The following is a 24,443-nucleotide window of genomic DNA, read 5'->3' on the forward strand; positions in this document are numbered from 1 at the left end:
TTTATTTGAAAGAGAGCATATGCAGAGGGAGTGGCAGAGGGAGAGAAAAAGTAGACTCTACAGTGAGCAGGGAACCTGATACAGGGCTGGATTCCAGGACCCCGAGATCATGACCTGAGCTGAAGGCAGATGCTTAATGGAGTGAAACACCCAGGCATCCCTGATAACAACAATTTTCTAATTATTAGACAACTGTAAGAACTTACCAAAAAAAATCAATCATGCCTTATGAAGGCAACTAAGCAACTATAATATAAAAAAACTCTCCTTAAGGCTATATTCTTAGATTATACTGAAAATAATACAAAGATACATAAAGCTACAACATTGGGAAAACATTAAGAATACACTGGTAAGCTACTGCTTACATACTTGGGACCTACCTGTTGCATTACAAGTCTCTGCATTGAAGGGCAGAACTTTGACATATTTGTCATTGGATCCTGTTGCTAATAACTGTCCACAAGGACTCCAGGCCACACAGTAAATGGATCCTTTATGATGTTTATTCCTTTTAAAACGTACCACTGGCTGCTTAGGGATGTCATGTGCACTAAAAAGAAAAATTATAGAAAGACTTCAATTTCTTGCTTGCTGAAAGAAATGAAGTTCTATATTATTGTTGTTCTTGAGGGAGGGAGCAAAAAAGTAGCAGACAACATGTCAATAACAATTTTCAAAATCTTGGAAGAAATAAATTTAAAGCAGATTTAAAATCCAAAAGTAAAATTATGAACTATTCTTAGACTAACCTCTTATTTCAGACCACACAGGAAACAAGATTATTTTTTTTAAAAGTCTCCATTTCACATATTTTTCATGGATTTTAACTCAAACACAGAAGAATGAAAAAAAAATACTAATGCTTCCAAATTCAGAAAGTTCAAAAAACATTAAACATATAATATGGAGCATCTGATTGAGGCTGAGGGAAGGTAAGGGATGAATAAAAAATAAAGGAAGCAGAATTCTTTCTGGAGTTTCAAATCTGGCAAGGGTTGATGTCATGACTATCCACATACAGTAAGGTAGATATAAGTGTTCTAATCCAGTTAAAAGTACTAGGCCTTAAAGAACAGAAGAATAGCTCCAGTGAAGATAATATATAGTAAGGAAAGTGCCAGCCCAGTGTGCAGTATGGGAAACAGCCTATGGGGCTAGCAGAGAGAAGCCCAGGGCATTCTGAAGACTGAGTGGGATGGATACTGTAGCAGGTGAGGAGCTACAGGTATGGCTGTGGAAGGTCCTGAATAGCCAGGCTCCTCAAGAGTATGGCTTTTAATGGGAGTCAAACATTGGTTTAGTGGAATAATAGCATCTTTTTTTTTTAAACTAACATATAATGTATTATTAGCCCCAGGGGTACAGGTCTGTGAATTGTCAGGCTTACACACTTCCCAGCACTCACCATAGCACATACCCTCCCCAATGTCCACAACCCAACCAACCGGAGTAATAGCATCTTATCCACACTTTAAAACACAGCCTAATATTAGGATACTAAAGATTTTATTAGATATGATAACATCAAATCTATATAAGAAAATGTACATGTTTTTGGAGATTCATCATAAAGGATGAAATGACATCAAATTTACCTTAAAATACTTTAGCAAACAAACAGAACTGATGAAGCAAATGTGACAAAAATCTTGACAATTACTTTATTTCACTGTACTATTCTCTACTTTTGCATATGTTTGAAAAGTTCCATAATTAAAAACAGAAAAAGAAGACTGATAAATTGCCAATACCTAGAAGGTGCTTAATACTGATCTAGAAAATAGATCATATCAAGATTCTTTTTAGTTGCATATATAATTCATGGCCTAATCAAAATGGACAAAAATTTACAAAATTAGTCAATAATTCTTATGTATATTTCTTAAGCATTGAAAATAAAAATTTAAAGACTTAATAAAAGAAAAAGAAATAAAAACTGAATGCTACCAAATGGCAATTCTGAAAAAGGAACCGATATATCTAAATTAAAAACTGAAGCAAGAATGATAGTACAAACCAACTATCCTTACCTTGGATCAATTACTTCTGGATAGGCACATACTCTCAGAGTTTTTGAATTTGAGCCTACAGCATATAAACCACCACCTGGATGAAAAGCCACTGCTCTAACAGCTTGTGTGTCTTCTAGAGTATTAATACAAACAAACTGCTTTTTTGATTTATCATCCTGTGGAAAGAATAAATATGAAAGTCATCTTAGGAAAAAATGAATTTGAAAGAATTCATCTTTAGCCTATTTTACATTCATTTTATTACTTCACATTAACTACCTATAATCACATATTCTTTTAAATGGCAAATTCAAATTAACCCAAATTTTTCTGCTTTTTGCTGCCCATTGCTGAACTAAGTTCAGAAAGCTCAGAAACATTCAAAGCTTTCTTTGCTTACTGTGACAAAACATAAGACTATGCATTCTCATATAAAGTTATCTTTAATTATTAAGGAAAAAATAGCTCAGGGGTGCCTGGGTGGCTCAGTGGGTTAAGCCTCTGCCTTCTCCTCAGGTCATGATCCCAGGGTCCTGGGATCGAGCCCCACATCAGGCTCTCTGCTTGGCAGGAAGCCTGCTTCCCCCCTCTCTGTCTGCCTCTCTGCCTACTTGTGATCTGTCAAATAAATAAATAAAATCTTTAAAAAAAGAAAAAGAAAAAGAAAAAGAAAAAATAGCCCACACATAAAACTTTTATAAAATTAACAGAATATCATTTTTGTTTCTAAAAGTAGGAAGTATAAGACTATTAATCAATCCACTTCCTCTTGGGTGGGGTAGGGGGGATAGTTTACCGTTATCTCCAGCAATGAATAGTTCAATATTTCAAACTGAAATTGTAAAATACTCTTTTAAAATTATAAAAATGATTTTAATCAGAACACTAAATTTGAATCTCATTTTAATTTAAATTGTCAACCTATCTGGTCTCTGCTGAGGAAGGCAAGTTGAAGCAGTTCTATATAAGTTTTGATGGCTCTTGCTATTAGTATCATTTGTAACTACCTTGCTACCCTGACCACAAGGGACTGAACCTGGAACAGGGACCTCTAGACTGGGTGTAGTCAATAGACCTAACCAAATCCTGCCTTCAGGAAGTATGAATGTCAAGTATACAAACAAAGGCAAGTCACTTCAGCTCTATATCAACAAAGAGTTTATTATGCCTCTCCCTACACAAAATTTTATCTATTCATTCATGGAATAAATACATCCTCATGGAGTATAAGGGGAAAACCTGGTGGGTCATACTATGTCTCTCTTAGATAATTGAATTCTATTACTCATTTGAATTTATTTGGTTAGAAATGCTATATTTTCCATTAATCCACATGTAAGAAATTTGCCAAATGAACAACAGTGATAGATAAGAGAAAAATAGAGGTAAATGACTAACTGATTAAATGGCCACTAGCACACTAATAATCATTAAGGGTTGCTTTAGAACAGATGTGGCAGACCCACCAGTTAGTTTATTTGCTCTTCTTCAGTGTGTTTAAATATTTTAAGAAACTTGTAGATATTTTTAAAATAGATTTCACATAAAAAATCTACATTCTTATAATTTCTTGAAAATCAAAAGAACTGGAAACACTAGATAAGCATATTTCTTTGCACAAGGGACAAATACTCTTATGTGCTTATCACAATAGTCAACTTTATTCATTTATGTTACCTGTCTGGTTCCATCAGCGTCTGAAATAGTGTCTTTGTGTATGGATTAAAGTTTGAACTAAAGAAAATAAGGTAGCTGTATAGTAGTTTAGGGAAGAATGTCTTGTTCCAAAGCAAAAAACAGCTGCACTGATGAGAAGCCCAAAAGAAATACTAATAATATCTAAACAAATTAACCACAGGGTTTTCAGAGAGTAGTGCACAGCCCCAACTCCATGAGTCAAGATTGCAATTAAGCATTATAAGCTTTCATTTATCCTTGCAACAAATAACATTAATAATAATGATTATTTCTAAAAATGGTTTTCTATGAATTGAGAATTCCTTAGCAATATCTGCAGGTATATATAAAAATAATAATGAAACCTCCTTCCCCAAAGCATTAAAGCATTACCTCTTCCCCTCTTGACCTTGATAGATTCCCTGAAGAATCTCCAAGAGGTGGCTTAATGACTGAATGTTCTGATGAGCTGTGTGAATAGAAATTCAAAGTTTACTCTGAATAAAACAAAAATATTTATCTTTCAACCTCAGATATATATATATAAATATCTATCTATCTATCTATAGATAGATAGATAGATATTTTTTTTGGGGGGGGGCAAATGACCCGCACTAACCCCAGTCAAAGTAATTCTCTGAAGCCATTTATTAAGAGACTCTGGGATTGGGGCGCCTGGGTGGCTCAGTGGATTAAGCCGCTGCCTTCGGCTCAGGTCATGTTCCCAGGGTCCTGGGATCGAGTCCCGCATCGGGCTCTCTGCTCAGCAGGGAGCCTGCTTCCTCCTCTCTCTCTCTGCCTGTCTCTCTGCCTACTTGTAATCTCTCTCTGTCAAATAATTAAAATCTTTAAAAAAAAAAAAAAGAGAGACTCCGGGATTCAGTGACACTATACACAGTTGTAAGGAGCAAGTGAGAAGCCATTCTGGAAAGGAGATTAAGTTAAAGTCTACAAATTTTAGAGTGAGATGTCACGAAGCTTTCCCCTGCTGAGTTCTAGAATCCTGGATGCTATATTTAAATGTCACCCCAGGCAGGAACTTGGATTGTTCTTTAGGAAAATTATCTGGTCTAAGATAAAAGATGAACAGGAAGTGACATCTGAAAGTCTTCAATAAAACAATGTTTCCCCTATCACTTTTTGTCATGGAGACAGATCCATCTATATACATAGCCTTCCTTCCAATCAGTTTTTTTTTTATGCCTCACTCTTTACAGATAGTCAAAGATTTCTAGATACTTGAAGAAAGCCTCCTAGATAAAAGCCAGAGACTAAAACAGAAAAAGTGGAGTGCCTGGGTGGCTCAGTTGGTTAAGTGTCTGACTTTGGATCAGGTCATGATCTCAAGGTCCTGGGATCAAGCTTCAAGTCAGGCTCTGTGCTTAGTGAGGAGTCTGTTTCTTCCTCTGTTCCTCTCCCTGCTTATACACCTGCGTGAGCACGCTCTCTCAAATAAATAAAAAATATTTTTTAAAGCTTTTATCTATTTATTTGAGAGAGAGACAGAGAGAGTACAAACAGGGGGCGGAGGAGGGAGCAGGCACCCCACTGAGCAGTGAGCCAGATGCAGGGCTCCATCCCAGGACCCAGAGATCATGACCTGAGCCAAAGGCAGATGCCCAATGATCTGAACCATCCAGGTGCCCCTCAAATGAATAAAATCTTAAAAAGAATGTATATATGGAAAAAGGCATTTGATTTGTATTTCCCTGATGATAAGTGATGTCAAGCATTTCTTCCTGTCTGTTGGCCATCTGTATGTCCTTGGGAAAATGTATATGTCTTAAGCTCATTTTTATTTATTTGTTTTTGGGTGTTGAATTTTATAAGTCCTTTACCTATTTTGGATACTAACCCTTTATCAGATATATCATTTGCAAATATCTTCTCCAATTCCAAAGGTAACTTTTTAATTTCATTGACTGTTTCCTTCCCTGTACAAAAGCTTTTCATTTTGATGAAATCCCAATGGTTTATTTTTGCTTTTGTTTCCCTTGCCTCAGGAGACTTATCTAGTAAGAGGTTGCTATAGCAGATATCAAAGAGGTTGCTGCCTGTGTTCTCCTATAGGATTTTAGTGGTTTCTTATCTCACATTTAGGTCTTTAATCCACTCTGAATTTATTTTTGTGTATAGCACAAGAAACAGGTCCAGTTCTATTCTTTTGCATGTTGCTGTCCAATGTTCCCAACACCATTTGTTAAGAGACTAACCTTTTCCCCTTGGTTATTCTCTTTTGCTTTGTCAAAGATTGACTATACACTGGATTTATTTCTCAGTTTTCTATTCTGTTCTATTGATCTATGTATCTATTTTTATATCAGTACCATCTTGTTATAATTGCTATGGCTTTGTGATATAACAAAACTACAATGAGATATCACCTCACATTTGTCAATGGCTAAAAGCAACAACACAAGAAATAGCAGGTGTTTCCAAGGATGTGGAGAAAGGGGGACCTTCTTGCACTATTGGTGGGAATGTAAACTGGCACAGCCACTCTGGAAAACAGTATGAAGATCCCTCAAGAAGTTAAAAATAGAACTACCGTACAATGCAGCAATTGCACTACTAGATATTTAACCAAAGGTGGCAAAAACACTAATTCAAAGGGATACATGCATATAAAATAATATGTTTACAGAAGCATTACTTACAATAGCCAAATTACAGAAGTAGCCCAGGCGTCCACTGATTGGTGAATGGATAAAGAAAATGTGGTATATATACACAATGGAGTATTATTTAGCCATTTAAAAAATAATGAAATCTTGCCATTTTACAACAAATGGATGGAGCCAGAGATTATTACGCTATGTGAAATAAATCAGTCAGAGAAACACAAATACCATATGATTTCATTCATATGTGGAATTTAAGAAACGAAACAAATGAGCAAAGGGGAAGAAAAGAGAGAGGCAAATCAAGAAACAAACTCTAATTACAGAGAACAGACTGATGGTTACCAGATGGGAAGTAGGTAGGGGAAGGGTTAAATAGGCGAAGGGGACTGAGAAATGCACTCACTATGATGAGCCCTGGATGCTGCATGTAAGTGTTGAATCACTAAATTGTACAACTGAAACCTGAGTGGCTCAGTTGGCTAAGCATCTGCCGTCAGCTCAAGTCAATCCCAGGATCCTGGGGTCAGAGTCCCAAATCGGGCTCCTTGCTAAGCGGCGAGCCTGTATCTCCCTCTGCCTGAGACTCCCCTGCTTGTGCTCTCTCTGATAAATGAATAAATAAAATCTTTTTTAAAAGAAAAGAATAGATGAAGCAACTTATATGTGGAATTTAAGAAACAAAACAAATGAGCAAAGGGGGGAAAAAAGAGACAAACCAAGAAACAGACTCTTACCTATAGGGAACAAACTGATGGTTACCAGAGAGGAGGTGGGTAGGACGGGGAAGGTTGAAATAGGTGAGGTGGATTAAAGAGTGCACTTGTAAGGATTTTTAATTAAAAATTAAAAAAAAAAAAAAGACGAATAGAAGAAGAAAATACTTCTTAACTATTCCTATTGCATAAATTAACACTGTTTACGAATGATAGCCAGATAAAAAATCTTCCCCAATTAGTGAAAACACAAATATGCATGATGTCTTCAGTTGCTGTAACTGTCAGAGCTCCCAAGAGGGTCTTGCTGCGATCATCCCAACATGCTATAAAACACCATGTGCCCTCAAAGTCCATGAATTAAAGTATTATTTGTTGAAAGGTACCAATGGCAAGAAAAAGGAAAATCAGGGAGAAGATAAAACTGTAAGATCTCTGAGTAAAATGACTTATAAAAAAGAGAATCATCTTAGAGGTAGTGAGAAAGCAAAAATAAAAATAGGAGAACAAAAGCTACTAAGAAATTCAGAAGTCAATAGAAGAGAATACAGATAAATAGACAGATCAGAAAAATATTTGATATGTAATGGTCTCCAAAAACTTTTATTTGTAAGACTCCAAAGAGAAGTTCAACTTCCTAGGTTTCCAAACATTAATAGGATGTTAATATTTCCAGGTGTTACAAAATAAAGTACTTACATTTGGTTTCCACAAGGTGATTCCTCAAGAAAAGGTATGTGATTCGTTGATCCAGGATTACGTGGGGTGCTTGTGTGAATATTTGAAGCATCATGTGTTAATCTCTGACTGGAGTCTTGGGGTGGTGTGGCAAAACTAGTTACAGAAGAATTATTAGATCCATTGCTTTTGCTCCCATTACATTGCTGGTTGAGCACTGACACCTCACTACCAAGGCTATCCATTCCAATATTTAATTCACCAAGCTTTTGAATGGACCTAAAAAATAAAACAATGTAATTACATTAAAATGAAAAACTTAATCACATTATTAACATGTAGAAGGGAGAAGCCTAGGTGGCTTGGTCAGTTGAGTGTCTGCCTTGGGTTCAGGTCATGATCTCGGGGTCCTGGGATCAAGCCCCCACTTTGAGCTCCCTGCTCAGGGGGCAGTCTGCTTCCTCCTCTCCCTCTGCACCCCCCCCCACTTGCACTCTCTCACACATGCTCTTTCTCTCACAAATAAATAAATAAAATCTTTAAAAATATATATATATGTAAGATTATAAGTTTGAGAAGGTAAATACAGGAACATATAATAAATAAATGGTAAGTTCAGTACTAAAGTTACCATCATTGCCTTAAGACATAACTAAGATACTGAAAGATCCAAATTTTCCTACAGTATCCCCAGTGCAGGATACAGGTATTTTACCATAAAAATTTTTTAAAAAATTTTCTTTTCCAATATAGCTTTGGTTTAATTTTCAATTTGAAACTTAAGTTCCCAAAACAGTCAATAAAAATATCACCACTATCAAAATTTCTCACCAACAAAACAAAACAAGCCATTTTCATCTCTCTAGTAATATCATACCAACTAGGAAATGTATGATTAGAGCCTAGCATGGGACAAATTCTAGTGGCAATCTATTAGTCACACATTTATTCATTCTACACAGACAATGTGCCAGGCTCTGATTTAGGAACTAGGGAGCTAGAGCAGGAAGCAAAACAGCCTCAAGGTCTTTCCCTCATCACAAGTCTTCCTATATCTTCCTAAGACTTCTTTTTTTTGGACTCAGGACTCCAAACAGCACAAAGAGGAAGCTAGCAGGCTCTGTTAACATTTAGACCCAGAACTGGCCCAGCAACACTTTCTACAACCTAGATTCAATATGAGAGAGGAGTACACAAGGGATACGATTACCAAGAGGTGTTGGGGCTTTTGCATTTTCTCGTTTTCCTACATTAAACATGGGAGAGAGAGAGAGAGAGAGAGAGAGAATGTATTTAGGGCTTGGAAAGACTTTAAAAGAGCAGTTCAATATTATTAAAGGAATTGGCAGCCATTACTAAATATATAAGTTAATTCTAACTAGGTTACATTTCCCAAATGTTATCCTATAAAACACTAATCCTGTGACGTGCTCCCCATAAAGGAGTCAGAGGTCAAGTCAACTTCGGAAATGCTAAGTATAAAGTCTAAAATGTTAATATCATTTTGACTCTCTAATAGTGGGGAGGATGAGGCAGAATATGCTTATAAGTGCCAAATCAGGGTGCTATTTATTAGTATTAATAGAAACAAAGTATCAAGAAGTATAAAGTAGTAAGAGAGTACTGTTAATAAAAATTCTATTGTGCTTTAGTTGATTTTTTTCCAATAAGATCTATTATGTAACATGACTTTTACTACTTTTCCTTTTTCATGACTCTTGGAAAAAAGATGCAAAATTTAAATCTGGAAACTAGCCACTGCTAGAATGATTCGAAAAAATAAAACATTATGGGGAAAGTGTATTTCATTTTATAGATTCTATCTCTATTCCAATAATCCATAGTATTGGGTACTTTCAAGTCCTGGTACTGGCTCAGATATAGAAAACTAAGGGCCTAGAAAAAAAGGTCAAATAAAAGTATTATATTAAAGGTTTAGAAAATAATAGATAAGAGAGTTAGGAGAACAACAGAGAATTTATATGAAACTAATGTACAAAAGCCAAATACCAACTAGTAACTTGAATTCTGTTTACAATTGTCTTTAAAGGAAAGATAAACCATCTTGAACAGTTTAACTTTCTTTTCTGAGGAAGTACATCCCTTACTACTATTAGGATCACAGAACCTTGCCACTTTATCTTCCGATTTAATGCTAGCCATCTGCTTCCACTAAAAAATAAACGGTCAGGAAATCCAACTGCAGCCATGGTCTTTATGGATATAAAGAAGACATCTAAGAACCAGAAATGGCAGTTCATCAAAATAGGTTAATTCCGATAAGACACTGACTTATCAGAGGTGATAAGAAAATGATCCTCAAATGCAATGTTCAAAAGTCTATTTAGATTCTTTAGGTTACCTCTATAAACATTCCTTGCATGAAAGTTTGAAGACAGAATCGATTTCAAGCTCACTGACTTGCACAACCCTCAGAGTAACAAGAAGATTACTCCCAATATTATTGAATCAAGTAAAGAACTGACAGTCACCACTGCATTGCCTAATCATAATCACAACAATATCCTACATTTATGGTAGGTTATTTCCCAAATTCCAGGAATTATTCTAAGTAATTTTATATATATATATATTTTTTTTAAAGATTTTATTTATTTATTTGACAGAGATCACAAGTAGGCAGAGTCAGGCAGAGAGAGAGGAGGAAGCAGGCTCCCCGCTGAGCTGAGAGCCTGATGTGGGACTCGATCCCAGGATCCCGGGATCATGACCTGAGCCGAAGGCAGAGGCCTTAACCCACTGAGCCACCCAGGTGCCCTCAGTAATTTTTTATATATTAACACATTTAATCTTCTAACAACCTTTGCTCATTTAAATATATGTATTCTAGATTATTGATTTTTAAAAAGACACATTATCATCTTTCTAGATACATACACACACATCTCCTATAATTAAAAACAATGTAAGTGCATATCATCTTGGCAAAAATTGTAAGAAAGAATAATTTTAATATATTGAATTCTAAAGAAACTGAAAGTTAAGGACCCAAAATAACAAAAAAAAACAGTGAACACTTAGTATAGTGCTTACTATATGCCAGGTACTATTCTTAGCACTTTGTGTAGATTAACTCATTTAATCTTCAGGTCTATTCTGTGGAGTAGATGAGGAGACAAGCAAAAAGAAGCCAAGTGACTAGGAACCCTAGGATCTCAGCAACCCTGGGACAGCTGGATCAACCTGGCTATTTGCTTCTGGCTGAGTTCACCACCACACTTCTGCTCTCGTTGTTTAGAAGTGAAAGAAGGTTTAACGGGAAGAAGACCAAAATTAGATGAACACTCAGAATGCTGTGAAAGGAAGATATTCCGTAACTCCCCATTATTTGAAACACTTAAAATGCTTTAAAATTTCAAACTATATGTGGAAAGTAGCAGTTGCCGCGTGCTTTCAATAGCTTTGAAACAATTCCTTATGTTTTAAAAAGTGACTGAAAGACATACCTATTAAGGAATTGTTCGGTAAGATTCTGCTGCTGATCAGGTCCATCCTCCTGATTTACACCTCCCTCGAGCAGCATTTGTTGGTATATTTGTCGCTGTTGCTCCTTCTGTTCTAAATGCTGTTGATAGCGTAATCTTTGCCTATAATATTCTTGAAATTGTTCTGTTGAATCTCGAAGCTTAAAAATATTAGAAAAAATAATGTATTTGAGCAGACTATGATTAAATGTATGTCCCTACCCAACAGGAACTTCTATAAACACTGGATGAAATATACAAGTAACTATTTAACAATTGGAAAACTTAATACATTGCTCTTTGAAAAATAATACAGTATCCATGAGTTTATATGGTCAAGTAGATCATTTAATTTGCTTTATTCTAAAGCAAGAGACTGACCAAAATGAAAGGTCATCCTGGATCTTTGACTAACCCAAAATAAAAATGCAAATTATAGTAGTCACAAAGGGTCATGGAATTAGAGCTGTATTGCTTGGAAAAAAATACTGAAAGACCACTTTAGTATTTAATAAACACAATATTAACTTTTTCCAACACTGTTTAAAAAATTATTTATTTATTTGACAGACAGAGAGCACCAGCATGGGGAGTGGCAGGTAGAGGGAGAAGCAGGATCCCCTCTAAGCTGGGAACCCAATGAGAAACTTGATCTCAGGACCCTGGCATCATAACCTGAGCTGAAGGCAGATGCTCAATCAACTGAGTCACCCAGTGTCCCACACTAACTTTGTCCCACACTTAATTTAAGCATGTAAATGGTTTAATAGGCTACTCTACAGAGAAACTTTAAAAATTTCTCTCAAAAACAATACTTTGTTTCAAGTGGCCTTTCACAAGAAAGTGGAATAAATGGGTAGTAAACTTAATCAACATTTCTACATCTTTATTCTAAAAGAACTATATAGCACCCAAACTTACCAGACTTACATATTTAGTAAATTCCAATACTGACAAAGAAAGATGGAGTCTGGTCATATTGCATCAATCATGTGACCTGGGGTCACTCTGGAACAAGTCAATCATCTCTAAAATTGGCCCACACTAACAATAAGCTTAACAAATAGTCTTATACAGCTAACTAAAGCTAAAACTCTCTCCCCTTTTCCAAGAAGTATTTAAGAATCCTCCTCTACTTCATAACTTACAGCAATAACTGAGACAAAATTATCTAGGTGTCCTTTTAAATTTTTTATTGTTGGTAAAATAGAAACTTTGTCATTTTAACCACTTTTATGTGTCAGTTCAGTGGTATTAATTATACTCAACATTGTGCAATAATTACCACTATTTTCAAAATTCTTCATCAATTACAGAGAAAGTCTATAACCATTAAGCAATAACCTCCCATTTCTTCCTCCACCAAGCTCCTGATAACCTCTATTCTACTTTCCTTATGATTTTGCCAATTTTAGATATTTGATATAAGTGGAATACATGATATTTCGTCCTTTACTGTCTGGCTTATTTCACTCAGCATGATGTTTTCAAAGGTCACCCATGTTGTAGAATATGTCAGAATTTCATTCCTTTTTGTAGTTGAATAATATTCCATTGAATGGATATATCATTTTTGTTCATTCATTAATCTGTGGATGGACACTTGGGTTTTATCTACTTTTTGACTACTGTGAATAATGCTGCTATAAACATGGATGTAGAGATATCTGTTTGAGTCCTTGCTTTCAATGCTTTAGAGTGGAATTGCTGGGTTATATGGTAATTCAATATTTAGCTATACTTAAGCTATGTTTTAGCTATATTTTTTTTTAAAGATTTTATTTATTTATTTGACAGAGAGAAATCACATGTAGATGGAGAGGCAGGCAGAGAGAGAGAGAGGGAAGCAGGCTCTCCGCTGAGCAGAGAGCCCGATGCGGGACTCGATCCCAGGACCCTGAGATCATGACCTGAGCCGAAGGCAGCGGCTTAACCCACTGAGCCACCCAGGCGCCCCTGTTTTAGCTATATTTAATTCTATATCAAAAATACCACCAATCCATAGTGCACCATTTTACATTCAAATCAACAACGAATGAGGGTTCAAATTTCTCCATTTCCCCACCAACACTTATTTCTTGTCCACGGCTTTGAGTTTAACTATCCTAGCCGTTGTGAAGCTATATTTCATTGTGGTTTTGGTTTAAATTTCCCTAATGACTAGTGGCACTAAGCATCTTTTCACATGCTTATTAGCCATTTGAATATATTCCTTGGAGAAATGTCTATTCAGCTCCTTTCTTCTAAGTTGAATTGTCTTTTTTGTTGTTGAATTGTAGTTCTTTACATATTCTAGATATTAAACCCTTATCAGATATATAATTTATAAATGTTTTTTCCCCATTCTACTGGCCATCTTTTTACTGTCTTGATTAAGTCCTTTGAGGCACAAAAGTTTTTAATTTTGATGAAGTTCAATTTATCAGTTTTTATGTTTGTTGCTCAAGCTTTAGGAATCATATAAGACAATAAAATCCAAGATTATGAATATTTGCTCTTGTGTTTTCTTCTAAGAATTTTATACTTTCAGCTCTGATATCTGATAATTAAGTTGTTCATCTGTTTTTAGTTAATTTTTGTACATTATATGAGGTAAGAGGTCCGACTTCATTCTTTTTCATGTGGACATCTAGTTGATCCATCATCATCTTTCCCCATTGAATAGACCTGACACCTGTACCAAAAGTCAATAAGCCACAGATATATGGAATTACTTCTGGTCTCTCAATGTTGAGAGACCATACTGCTCTATACTTCTATCCTTATACAAGTACCAAACAGTTTTGATTACTGTAGCTTTTGTAGCTATTGTAGCTTTGAAATCATGAACTGTGCGTGAGTTCTCCAACTTTGTTCTTTTTCAAGATTGTTTTGGCTATTCAGGACAAATTACAATTTCAAGTGAATTTGAGTATTGGCTTTCCACTGCTGCAAAAAAGGCTGCGAAATTTTTTATAGGAATTACATGGAATCTGTAGATCAAATAAGTACTGACATTTTAACAATATTAAGTCTATCTGTGAACACATGGTATCTTTCCATTTATTTAAATCTTTTAAAATTTCTTTCAGCAATATTTTATAGATTTCAGAGTCTAAGTTTTTCACCTTGTTGGTTTAATTTATTCCTGGGTATTTTCTAGTCTGGATGGTTTTTATTTATTTTTCTTGTCTAATCATTCTAGCTAAAACTTCCAGTAAATGTTGAAGAGCAGTGGTAAAAATAGGCATCCTTGTCTTTGTTCCTCATTTGAGGTGGAAAGCTTTTAGTTTTTCACCTTGAGTAGGACATTAGCTTGGGGTTTTCATAAATAAACTTTACTGTGCTGAGGAAATTCCATTTTTTTCTTAGTTTTCTGAGAGCTTTAATCATGAAAGAGTGTTTGATTTTGTCAAATGCCTTTTCTGCATCAACTAAGATGACCAAATGTTTTTCTGTTCTTCATTCTATTAATGTGATATATTACATTGATGGATTTTTTTTTAAAGGTTTTATTTATTCATCTGACAGACAGAGATCACAGAGCAGCAGGCAGAGAGAGGAGGAAGCAGGCTCCCCGCTGAGCAGAGAGCCCGACGGGGGCTCGATCCCAGGACCCTGGGATCATGACCCAAGCCGAAGGCAGAGGCTTTAACCCACTGAGCCACCCAGGCGCCCCTGATGGATTTTTTTTTTTTTTTAATATTGGCCAGTTTTGCATTCTGGGATAAATCCAAAATATTGACCAGTTTTGCATTCTGGGATAAATCCACTTGATCAGGGTATATAATCCTTTTAATATGCTGATGAATTTGGTTTTCTAGTATTCTGTTAAGGATTTTTGCTTTTGTTCATGAGAAATATTAGTCTGTAGGGGTTGGGTTTTTTGGTTTTTTTGTTTTGTTTTGTTTTTTAAAGATTTTATTTATTTATTTGACAGAGAGAGATCACAAGTAGGCAGAGAGGCAGGCAGAGAGAGAGAGGAGGAAGCAGGCTCCTCGCTGAGCAGAGAGCCCGATGCGGGACTCGATCCCAGGACCCCGAGATCATGACCTGTGCCGAAGGCAGCGGCTTAACCCACTGAGCCACCCAGGCGCCTCTGTTTTGTTTTGTTTTTAAAGATTTTATTTATTCACTTGACAGAGAGAGATCACAAGTACACAGAGAGGCAGGCAGAGAGAGAGGGGGAAGTAGGCTCCCCACTGAGCAGAGAGCCCAACGCAGGGCTCGATCCCAGGCCCCTAAGATTATCACCTGAGCCGAAGGCAGAGGCTTTAACCCACTGAGCCACCCAGGCACCGCGGTTTTGTTTTTTTTTAATTTTATTTATTTTGAGAGAGAGTGAGAGTGCACATGGAGGGGAATGAGCAGAAAAGGAGAGAGAATCTCAAGCAGACTCCATGCAGAGGGCAGAGCCCAACATGGGGCTTAATCCCACAATCCTAAAATCATGACCCGAGCTGAAATCAAGAGGTGGAGGCTCAACTGACTGACCCACCCAGGTGCCCTGGTCTGTAGTTTTCTTTTCATGTAATGTTTTCATCTGAACTGGGTATTAGAGTAATGCTGGCCTCATAGGATGAGTTAGGAAGCATTATTCCTTCCACTTACATACTTTTGGAAGATTTTTGAGAAGGACTGATGTTAACCCTTCTTCAAATGTTTGGTAGAACTCACCCCCAAAGCTATCTGATCCTAGATTTTTCTTTGTTGAAAGCCTTTTTTCTTAAATTTTATTTATTTATTTGACAGAGAGAGAGAAATCACAAGTAGGCAAAGAGGCAGGGGGAGGGGGGGGGAGCAGGCTCCCTGATGTACAGAATGCCCGATGTGGGGCTCGATCCCAGGACCCTGAGATCATGACCTGAGCCGAAGGCAGAGGCTTAACACACTGAGCCACCGAGCGCCGTTGGAAGCTTTTTGATTATTGATTCAATCTCTTTACTCATTATAGGTCTGTTGAAATTTTCTATTTCTTCTTGAATCATTTAGGTAATTTGGGTTTCATTTCAACTTGGTTATCTAATTTGTTGGCTTATAATTGGTCATAGTATTCTCTTATAATTCATTTTATTATTATAAATATGTATTATAATACATATTACAATACAATACCAAAAAAAGTATTAGCCATTTCTGATTTTACTTACTCATGTGTGCCCCCCCCCCACTTTGGTCTAAGTGCTTGTCAATTTTGTTGATCTTTTCAAAGAACCAACTTTTGGTTTTACTGATTTCCTCTACTGTTTTCCTATTCTCTATTTTATTTTTCTTCCCTCTAATCTTTATTACTTTCTTCCTTCTGATAAAATTTATTCTTCTTTTTCTAGTTCCTTAAGGCATAAGGTTAGGTTATTGATTTGAGATCTTTCTTCCTTTTTATTTTTTATCTTTTTAAAGATTTATTTATCTGACAGGTCACAAGCAGTCAGAGAGGCAGGCAAAGAGAGAGAGGAGGAAGCAGGCAGGCTCCCTGTGGAGCAGAGAACCGGATGTGGGGGTCAGTCCCTCTCTATCTGCCTGCCTCTGTCTACTTGTGTTCTCTGTCTGCCAAATAAATAAATAAAATCTTTAAAAAAAAAAAAAGATTATTTATTTATTTATTTGTCAGAGAGAGAGAGAGGTGCGAGAGTGAGCACAGGCAGACAGAGTGGCAGGCAGAGGCAGAGCGAGAAGCAGGCCAAGTAAGGAGCCCGATGTGGGACTCGATCCCAGGACGCTGGGATCATAACCTGAGCTGAAGGCAGCTACCCAACCAACTGAGCCACCCAGGCGTCCCTCTTTCTTCTTTTTTAATGTATTCATTTTTAGCTATAAATTTCCAGAGCACTGTTTTTGCTGTATCTCATAAGTTTGAAATGTTGTATGCTTTGGGAAGTTGTATTCATTTTTGTTAGTCTCTAGGTATTTTCTAATTTCCCCTGCAATTTCTTTGACCCATCAGAGTGTGTTAATTTTTAGAAACTTGTGAATTTTCTGTTATTAATTTCTGGCTTCATTCCATTGTAGTCAGAGAAGATATTTCACATGATTTCGATCTTTGCTTTTTTTTTTTTTTTTTTTTTAAGATTTTATTTATCTATTTGACAAAGAGAGAGAGAGAGACCAGGGGGAGCAGCAAGCAGAGGGAAAGAGAAAAGCAGGGAACCCTGTGCAGGGCTCAATCTCAGGATCTTGGAATCATGACCTGAGCTGAAGGCAGATGCTTAACTGACTGAGCCACCGAAGCGTCCCTGATTTCAATCTTTTAAAATTTACTGAGATTTGTTTTGGGTCCTAACATATGCTCTATCCTGAAGAATGTTACATGTGCACTTCAAAAGAATGTGTGTTCTGGGGGCACCTGAGTGGCTCAGTGTGTTAAAGCCTCTGCCTTCGGCTCAGGTCATGATCCCGGGGTCCTAGGCCTAGTCCCACATTGGGCTCTCTGCTCAGCAGGGAGCCTGCTTCCTCCTCTATCTCTGCCTGCCTCTCTACCTACTTGTGCTGTCAAATAAAAAAATAAAATCTTAAAAGAAAAAAAAAAAAAAAGAATGTGTGTTCTGCTAGTGTTGGAGTGTTCTTTTTTTGTTAGTATCACTTTATGTATTTGCATTCATGTATTGTTAATATTCACATATTCATAAACTTACCAATACTTAGAATACGAACACTGATCTGAGGAGTCTAAAAAAACAACTTCCTCTAAAAAGACTGATATAGACACCTCTGGGTGAAAAAAAGGTGCATCCTCCAAAGCAACAATATAGTTGTTTTATAGATGTCTGTTAGGTCTAGTCGGTTTAAGTATTGTTCAAGTACCCTCTATCCTTATTGATCTTCTGTTTAGATGTTCTACCCATTATTTTAAGTGGGGTATTGAAGTCTTCAACTATTATTTCCCCCTTCAACTCTGCCACTGTTTGCTTCACAGATTTTGCGGTTCTGTTTTTTGGTGCATATTCATATATGTATTTTTAATAGTAATTTTTCTACTTTATTCATAATATTTAGTTGAAGACAAAAAAATTTATTGAACTTATTAAAACTACCTCTTCACCTCTTCTAAGTGGCATACCATATAAGATAAAATTTATAGGGGCGCCTGGGTGGCTCAGTCGGTTAAAGCCTCTGCCTTCAGCTCAGGTCATGATCCCAGGGTCCTGGGATCGAGCCCCGCATCGGGCTCTCTGCTCAGCCGGGAGCCTGCTTCCTCCTCTCTCTTTGTCTGCCTTTCTGCCTACTTTTGATCTCTCTCTGTCAAATAAATAAATAAAATCTTTAAAAAAAAAAAAAAAGATAAAATTTATACTCTATTATACAATTTCTTTTCCAAATCCCCACAGAAAAATAATTTGGAACTCGAAAGACTTGGATAAAGTACTTGATATTATAAATGTCATAATTTTTGTTCACTAAATCTAATTAGTAAAATATAGAGGATAGTCTTACAAATACAAGCTATCCACATTCAATGTGAGTTCAATTACTTGAGTTCTGAAATATGTAAGAGTAATATAAACTATGGCATTTTAGATTGTTAATAAATTCATCTGTTAAAAATGCTCCAAAATACATGACAACTAAAAATACCATGCATCCTTAAGGGAAAAGGGATAAAATTACTTAATTAATAAGAAAGTCTAGATAGTCTCTCACCTACTTCCAAATATTGGAAAATTCCTTTTACATTCTATCTAGGCAAATACTATTACTTTAGAGAATAATTCTAAAAGTCACTAGGTCTATTAAATATTACCTCATTTTTTTCTTGCTTAGCTGGTCCTGGGTTCTGTGCTCCATTTGCAGGCTCTTTTTCTGAAACTGAACTCTGGCCTGGGATTTCACTGCTTATAGGCCGCTGTGCCTCAATGGGTGTATCACTTCTTTCAGAAAGATGCAAAAAACAAACAAAAAAACAAACAGGAAGAGGAAGGGGTGAAGGAAAATATATTTTAATTAACATAATGAAAACAATCTAAATGTCATCAAATGTGCAAAAAATCGATTTTTAAATATTCCTTTCTTCTACTAAGGGTATTACCTAAGAGTTTCTAAAAAAAATAGAATGTGCTTATAACAGAATGTGCACTGGATTATTAAGAAAGGAGGGTAGTGGCTCCAGTCTGGTGAAATCACTTACATTCTCTATGGCTGAGCTTCATTTATAAATTGAATTGAATAATAAGCTGGATGACCTAATGCCTAAATTCTATTCATATCTTAATCTGTGATTTTCTTAACCAAACATTAATTTTTTCCCTCCAATATGTTTCAACAAAATTTTTTAAATTTATTTTTTCAGTGTTCCAAGATGCATTGTTTATGCATCACAACCAGTGTTCCATGTAATACATGCCCTCCTTAATAGCCTGGTGGTGGGTATTAAAGAGGGTACATTTCAACAAAATTTTAAGAACTGTTTAGATTTTATTAAAAGACTGTCTTTGGTTTATTTGCACTTAACATAAAAGCTGAATATACATCTTTTCAATATTTTAATGCATACTTAATAGTAAGCTTAATATCTTACATCAGGTTGTTTCTAATATTCTTCTAAACACTAGCAATTTCTACTTTTCATGGTTAACTGTGTTCAAAATTTTTAATAACTAACATCATCCAAAGATGATGAATACCACAGACATTTATACAGACTATCCATTGGCACAAGGTACCATGTACATGTACAAAAGTAAAATGACCTTTCCCTTAAAAGAATCTGATTATGGGATGGCTTCATAATGGCCTCTCCAGGCAGATGTATGTAAGACATAACAAATTACAGGTCTAGGGTTCAGGAAGCAGAGCTAGTCATCCTCAGAAAGGCACCATTAGTTAGAAGCTTTTGGATAAGTATCTCAACATACAGAATCACACATGTACCCAGAGGAGAAAGTAGAAAGACAGGAAAAGTTTTCAGCTACCAGTCAGTGCTCTAACCTGCTAATGACCACAAGAGGTCCCCCTTTATGTCCAAAAGACAGATTTTCTAAGAATTATTAACTGTATAGAGATAGAATAAAATGACCTTCATAAGGTAACATTTAATTTTGCAATTTATATAGCATTTCCACATGCACTATCTCATTTAACTTGGACAGTAACTGATGAAATAAATTGTAACTCCCGTTTCACAGATAAGGAACAAAGTGATTTTCCTAAAATTGCAGAGTGGGTAAATAAAACTAGGATTTGAATCCAGATCTTCAGGATCAAATACAATGCTGACCCATTCCTGAGAATTTGTATATTTTTGCTGTTTAATTTTGAGACCATTACACTGAGTAGCCAAAGCTTATGTTTCAACTGCTTTTTCTTCGAGTTTATGAGTAAAAAGCTGTCTTTACAAAACACTACATACTCTCTTATAAAGCTTTCTTTCATGTTTTATCTTCTTGTTCACCATAATAACTCAATCACTATACCCAGGATGCAGCACGGTGCTAGCACAGAGCAGACATGCAAATATTTTTAAACAAATACTGCTTAAACACGAATTTACCACAAATAAGAGGTCTCCTCATGAGGCATCTTCAACATAATTTATCTAATTAAGCCTCCCAATATTTTCAAATTGCACCTCAAATATTTTTAAAAACAAGGTTCACTTTCTCCAAAGTAAATTTTTATACTTTATCCACAGAACAGTAGTCCTCCGCAGCATGTTATTAGCAGACCTTTTGACATACTGTCCTTACCTGGAGTATGACACTCAGATGGGGAGCACCATTCACATACTTGCGTCTCCGCTAGGAGCTTTATCTCACTTCGCAAGTCAACACCCTATTTTATAGAGGAGGTCTTTGAGGCTCAGAGAGATTAAGGAACTATCTCAAGGTCACACAACTACTAAATGGCAAGATATTGTTCAAACCCAAGCCTGACTCCAAAGATCATGCTCTATTCATTATTCCACAGTGCTTTGGCTTGTAAGTCTTCCAATTTCACAAGCATGACAGATGTTTTCTGGGTTACTGCTACTGCTCAGCTAATAACACATGTATTACTCACTTCTGATATATCATTTTTTACCTCTCTGTTTATTCTGTAATCTAGTAACTTATACTCCACTTCTTTATGTCTTTATCCAGTCATTCCTCAATTTTTACTACTCTCTTTACATAAGCAACAGCACGTGTAGAGTCAGGTGTGGCTGGATTTTTATGTCTTCTTTCCATACAATTCCACTGGTGTACATGTCCAAACATGCCATTCATTATACCGACCAGGAAGTTCTTCTTATGCACTCAGAAGAGCATCAGCAGCTCCCCAGAACTGAAGTTCAACATCCCAAACAATGAAAATTTTCTTTAAAGATACCGGAAAGTCCAGGATAAGTTTAAGATAATCTCTACCAATGCTCAAGACTCTATTCCTTTGGGATTTAGATAACAGGAAGCTCCTATAATAAGTTATACTCATCCATTTTCATGACTAGATATCTTTCTTTCAAGTAGAGCAATAAGATGCCTTGGGCTTTAGCAAGTCACTTAACATCCTAAAATCCCCTTTTCCCTTTAAAAAACATTAAACAAGATATCACAACTCCCTACTTTGCAACCTCATAGCAACTTAATAGAAAATAATCTCGGGATTGTGAGATCAAACCCCACATCAGCCTCTGCACTCCTCAACCTTCCCTCTCTAAAAAAAAAATAATAATTTAAAAAAAGCGACTTGAACATTAAACATACACACACAAAATCTCACACTTGCGAATATTTTCTAATTTTTACAAGCAAATACTTACCGTTCAGGAGATTCCTCATAAATACTGTGACATTCTGTATTCTCAAGCATGAGACTCCTACTGAGGTTTTGTACACCTGGATAATGGAAGTTAGCAAAGGAGTGTGACATTGGAGAAGTTTTGTTTCCAAGGTCTGAGATTCTCTTATCATGACTGGTTAGTCCACAAGTGAGGCCATCTAAAGCAGGATTCAGAGAGCGGGTCATATAGGCATCAGCTGATTGAGGCCTTCTCATTGGAGATGATGGATAGGGAGAAAGTTTGCTGATAAGAGGAGTCAAAAGATCAGCATATGCAGCTTTTGTAGGTTTCAGAAGTTTGTCAACATGAATATTAAGCATTTTCTGTTCAAAAGCACAAGAGAAGACAGAAGATGGGAGATTCTGAAGCCATGACAATAAACTCAGATCCAAGTCATCACAACCATTACCACACAAAAGATCAATGCCAAGAAGTACTTCACTTTCTGTAATTTCTTCTCCAGTTGCTTTACTTTGACAAAATTCTACACAGCATTCATAAAGTAGACCCTTCATTACAAGCTGAAATAAACGATTGTTACTTGCTTTAAAACCAGCCTCACTTAGCTTCCTATCAGCAGGGATGAATTCTGCAACCATGACACAAGCCTCTTCAAAACAGTGAACTCGAGCAGTGCTGGGATTCCAGTCCTTAAATTCAGCATGATTGGTCAGACGAGGCAAAGTCAAAAGCAAACAGAGCTTGCTGTAATCATCTTTAGAGGGACAGTATTCTTCTAGGGCATGCAAACATTGCACAGCTTCTTGCATGGTAAATTCCAGCTGTAAGAAAAATTTAAGTAATAACTATTAAGAGAGATGTTAAGAGATATGAAACCAAGAGTATTTTATTCAGATACAAAGATACCTTATAAATTCTCATAAACTATTCAACTGCAAAAGGATAAACTCTACTGTCCCAGAATACTCATATTGCAAGATATTTAACAACTTTCAAGTCAGGAATCCAGGAATCAAAATGCTTTTCACTACTAAAATAAAAATTAAATAATTTGGCTATTTAGTAAATTAAACTCTTACTATAAAAATATTGTTCTAGTTCAGGCTTCAGACTATCACTCTCAAATGTACAATTTTTAAAGGTCAAGAATAATTGAGTTCTCTAGAAATGAAAACTGAAGCATGTCATTATTCAATTGTTTATATAGCTTGCTGTCACTCCAGCTTACCCCAAAAGTAAAAGAGCCATTCTCAAACTTGCCATAAGAGAAATTTGTGTGGAGAAAGAAAGCAAATTAAAAAGAAAGAAAAAAGAACATTTACAGTTCATTTAGTACAAAAACAGAATGAAAGAGAATAAAGGAAGCTTAGCTGAGAGACAGATTACAATAATTTGGGTACTGAATATTACCTTAGACTCATAAACTTTTTATGATGTAAAGGAATCTTAGAGCTTATATATCCACCTTTCCTCATCTTATATATGAAAAAAGTTGGGGAGCAGGATTTAATGGAAGTAATACAGTTGGTTAGTGACAAAGACAAAATAAAAATTAGGTCCTTTGACTTATATTCCAGAGTTCTTTCCACATTTAAACATCATTATCTCTTTTTTTTAAAAAAAAAAAAAAAAGGCGCCTGGGTGGCTCAGTTAGTTGGGCCACTGCCTTTGGCTCAGGTCATGATCCTGGAGCCCAGGATGTAGTCCCACATGGGGCTCCCTGTTGGATAGGGAGTCTGCTTCTCCCTCTGACCCTCCACCTCTCATGTTCTCTCTCTCTCATTCTCTCTCAAGTAAATAAATAAAATCTTTTTTAAAAAATCATTATCTGACAAACATTTCTCTATTACACATGAAAGTCCTCATTGTAATATTTTTTTAGTTTATTTCAGTGAACACCTCCTGGCACATAGTAAGTTTCCTTGGTTTGGAAACAATGTAACAATACTATTACTAAAACTTTAAAAGTAAAACCCTTCCTGGGGCATCTGGGTGGCTTAGTCAGTTAAGCGTCTGAGCTCAGGGTCATGGAATTGAGCTGTGCACAGCAGGCTTCCTGCTCAGCTGGGAGTCTGCTTCTCCCTCTCACTCTCCCCCTACCCCTCCCTGGGCTCGGACTCACTTTCTATCAAATAAATAAATAAAATCTCAAGAGAAAAATAAATGTTTAATAAATCCTTTGAATCATTAAATTTAAATGGTCATAAAGGCATAAAGATTTTATAAAAAACCACCTCTGTTGTTGTGCTAAGCACTGGGTATTTTATGTAAGTGACCAATCACTCGATTCTCTACCTGAAACTAATACTACACTGTATGTTAACTAACTGGAATTTAAATAAAAAGTTGGAGGAAAAAAAACCACCTCTGCTACAATGTAAATACTGAAAAAACAAAAAGAAGTTAATCATAATTCACTTCTAGGATAAATAAAAAAGCAAAAATGTAGCATTTTTAAGTCAAACATCTATTGCATTCTAAATCACCTTAAACATGAGAAGAGCACACATTACTCACCTACCTACCAGCCAGCCACTCATTCATCTTTGTCTAAATCT

General features: G+C 36.0%; 1 protein-coding gene across 8 annotated transcripts in view; it reads right to left on the reverse strand.

The window, feature by feature from the left end:
- The window catches only part of WDR47 (WD repeat domain 47), a 64,847-nt gene that overhangs the window by 15,999 nt on the left and 24,405 nt on the right, over nucleotides 1-24,443 (reverse strand). For 6 of the 8 annotated variants that reach the window (XM_059375621.1, XM_059375620.1, XM_059375619.1 and 3 more), the window contains 7 exons: nucleotides 21,904-22,706; nucleotides 18,910-19,036; nucleotides 11,175-11,353; nucleotides 7,729-7,986; nucleotides 4,086-4,161; nucleotides 2,034-2,191; nucleotides 384-553 (listed from right to left, as the gene is read on the reverse strand). In XM_059375621.1, the coding sequence (XP_059231604.1) occupies nucleotides 384-553; nucleotides 2,034-2,191; nucleotides 4,086-4,161; nucleotides 7,729-7,986; nucleotides 11,175-11,353; nucleotides 18,910-19,036; nucleotides 21,904-22,706 (1,771 nt within the window). The remainder of the gene's footprint in view (nucleotides 1-383; nucleotides 554-2,033; nucleotides 2,192-4,085; nucleotides 4,162-7,728; nucleotides 7,987-11,174; nucleotides 11,354-18,909; nucleotides 19,037-21,903; nucleotides 22,707-24,443) is intronic. The other 2 variants (XM_059375622.1, XM_059375625.1) reach the window with 1 other exon arrangement.

This window comes from Mustela nigripes, chromosome 14 (assembly GCF_022355385.1).
Source record: "Mustela nigripes isolate SB6536 chromosome 14, MUSNIG.SB6536, whole genome shotgun sequence".
In the NCBI taxonomy this organism is placed as follows: Eukaryota; Metazoa; Chordata; class Mammalia; order Carnivora; family Mustelidae; genus Mustela; species Mustela nigripes.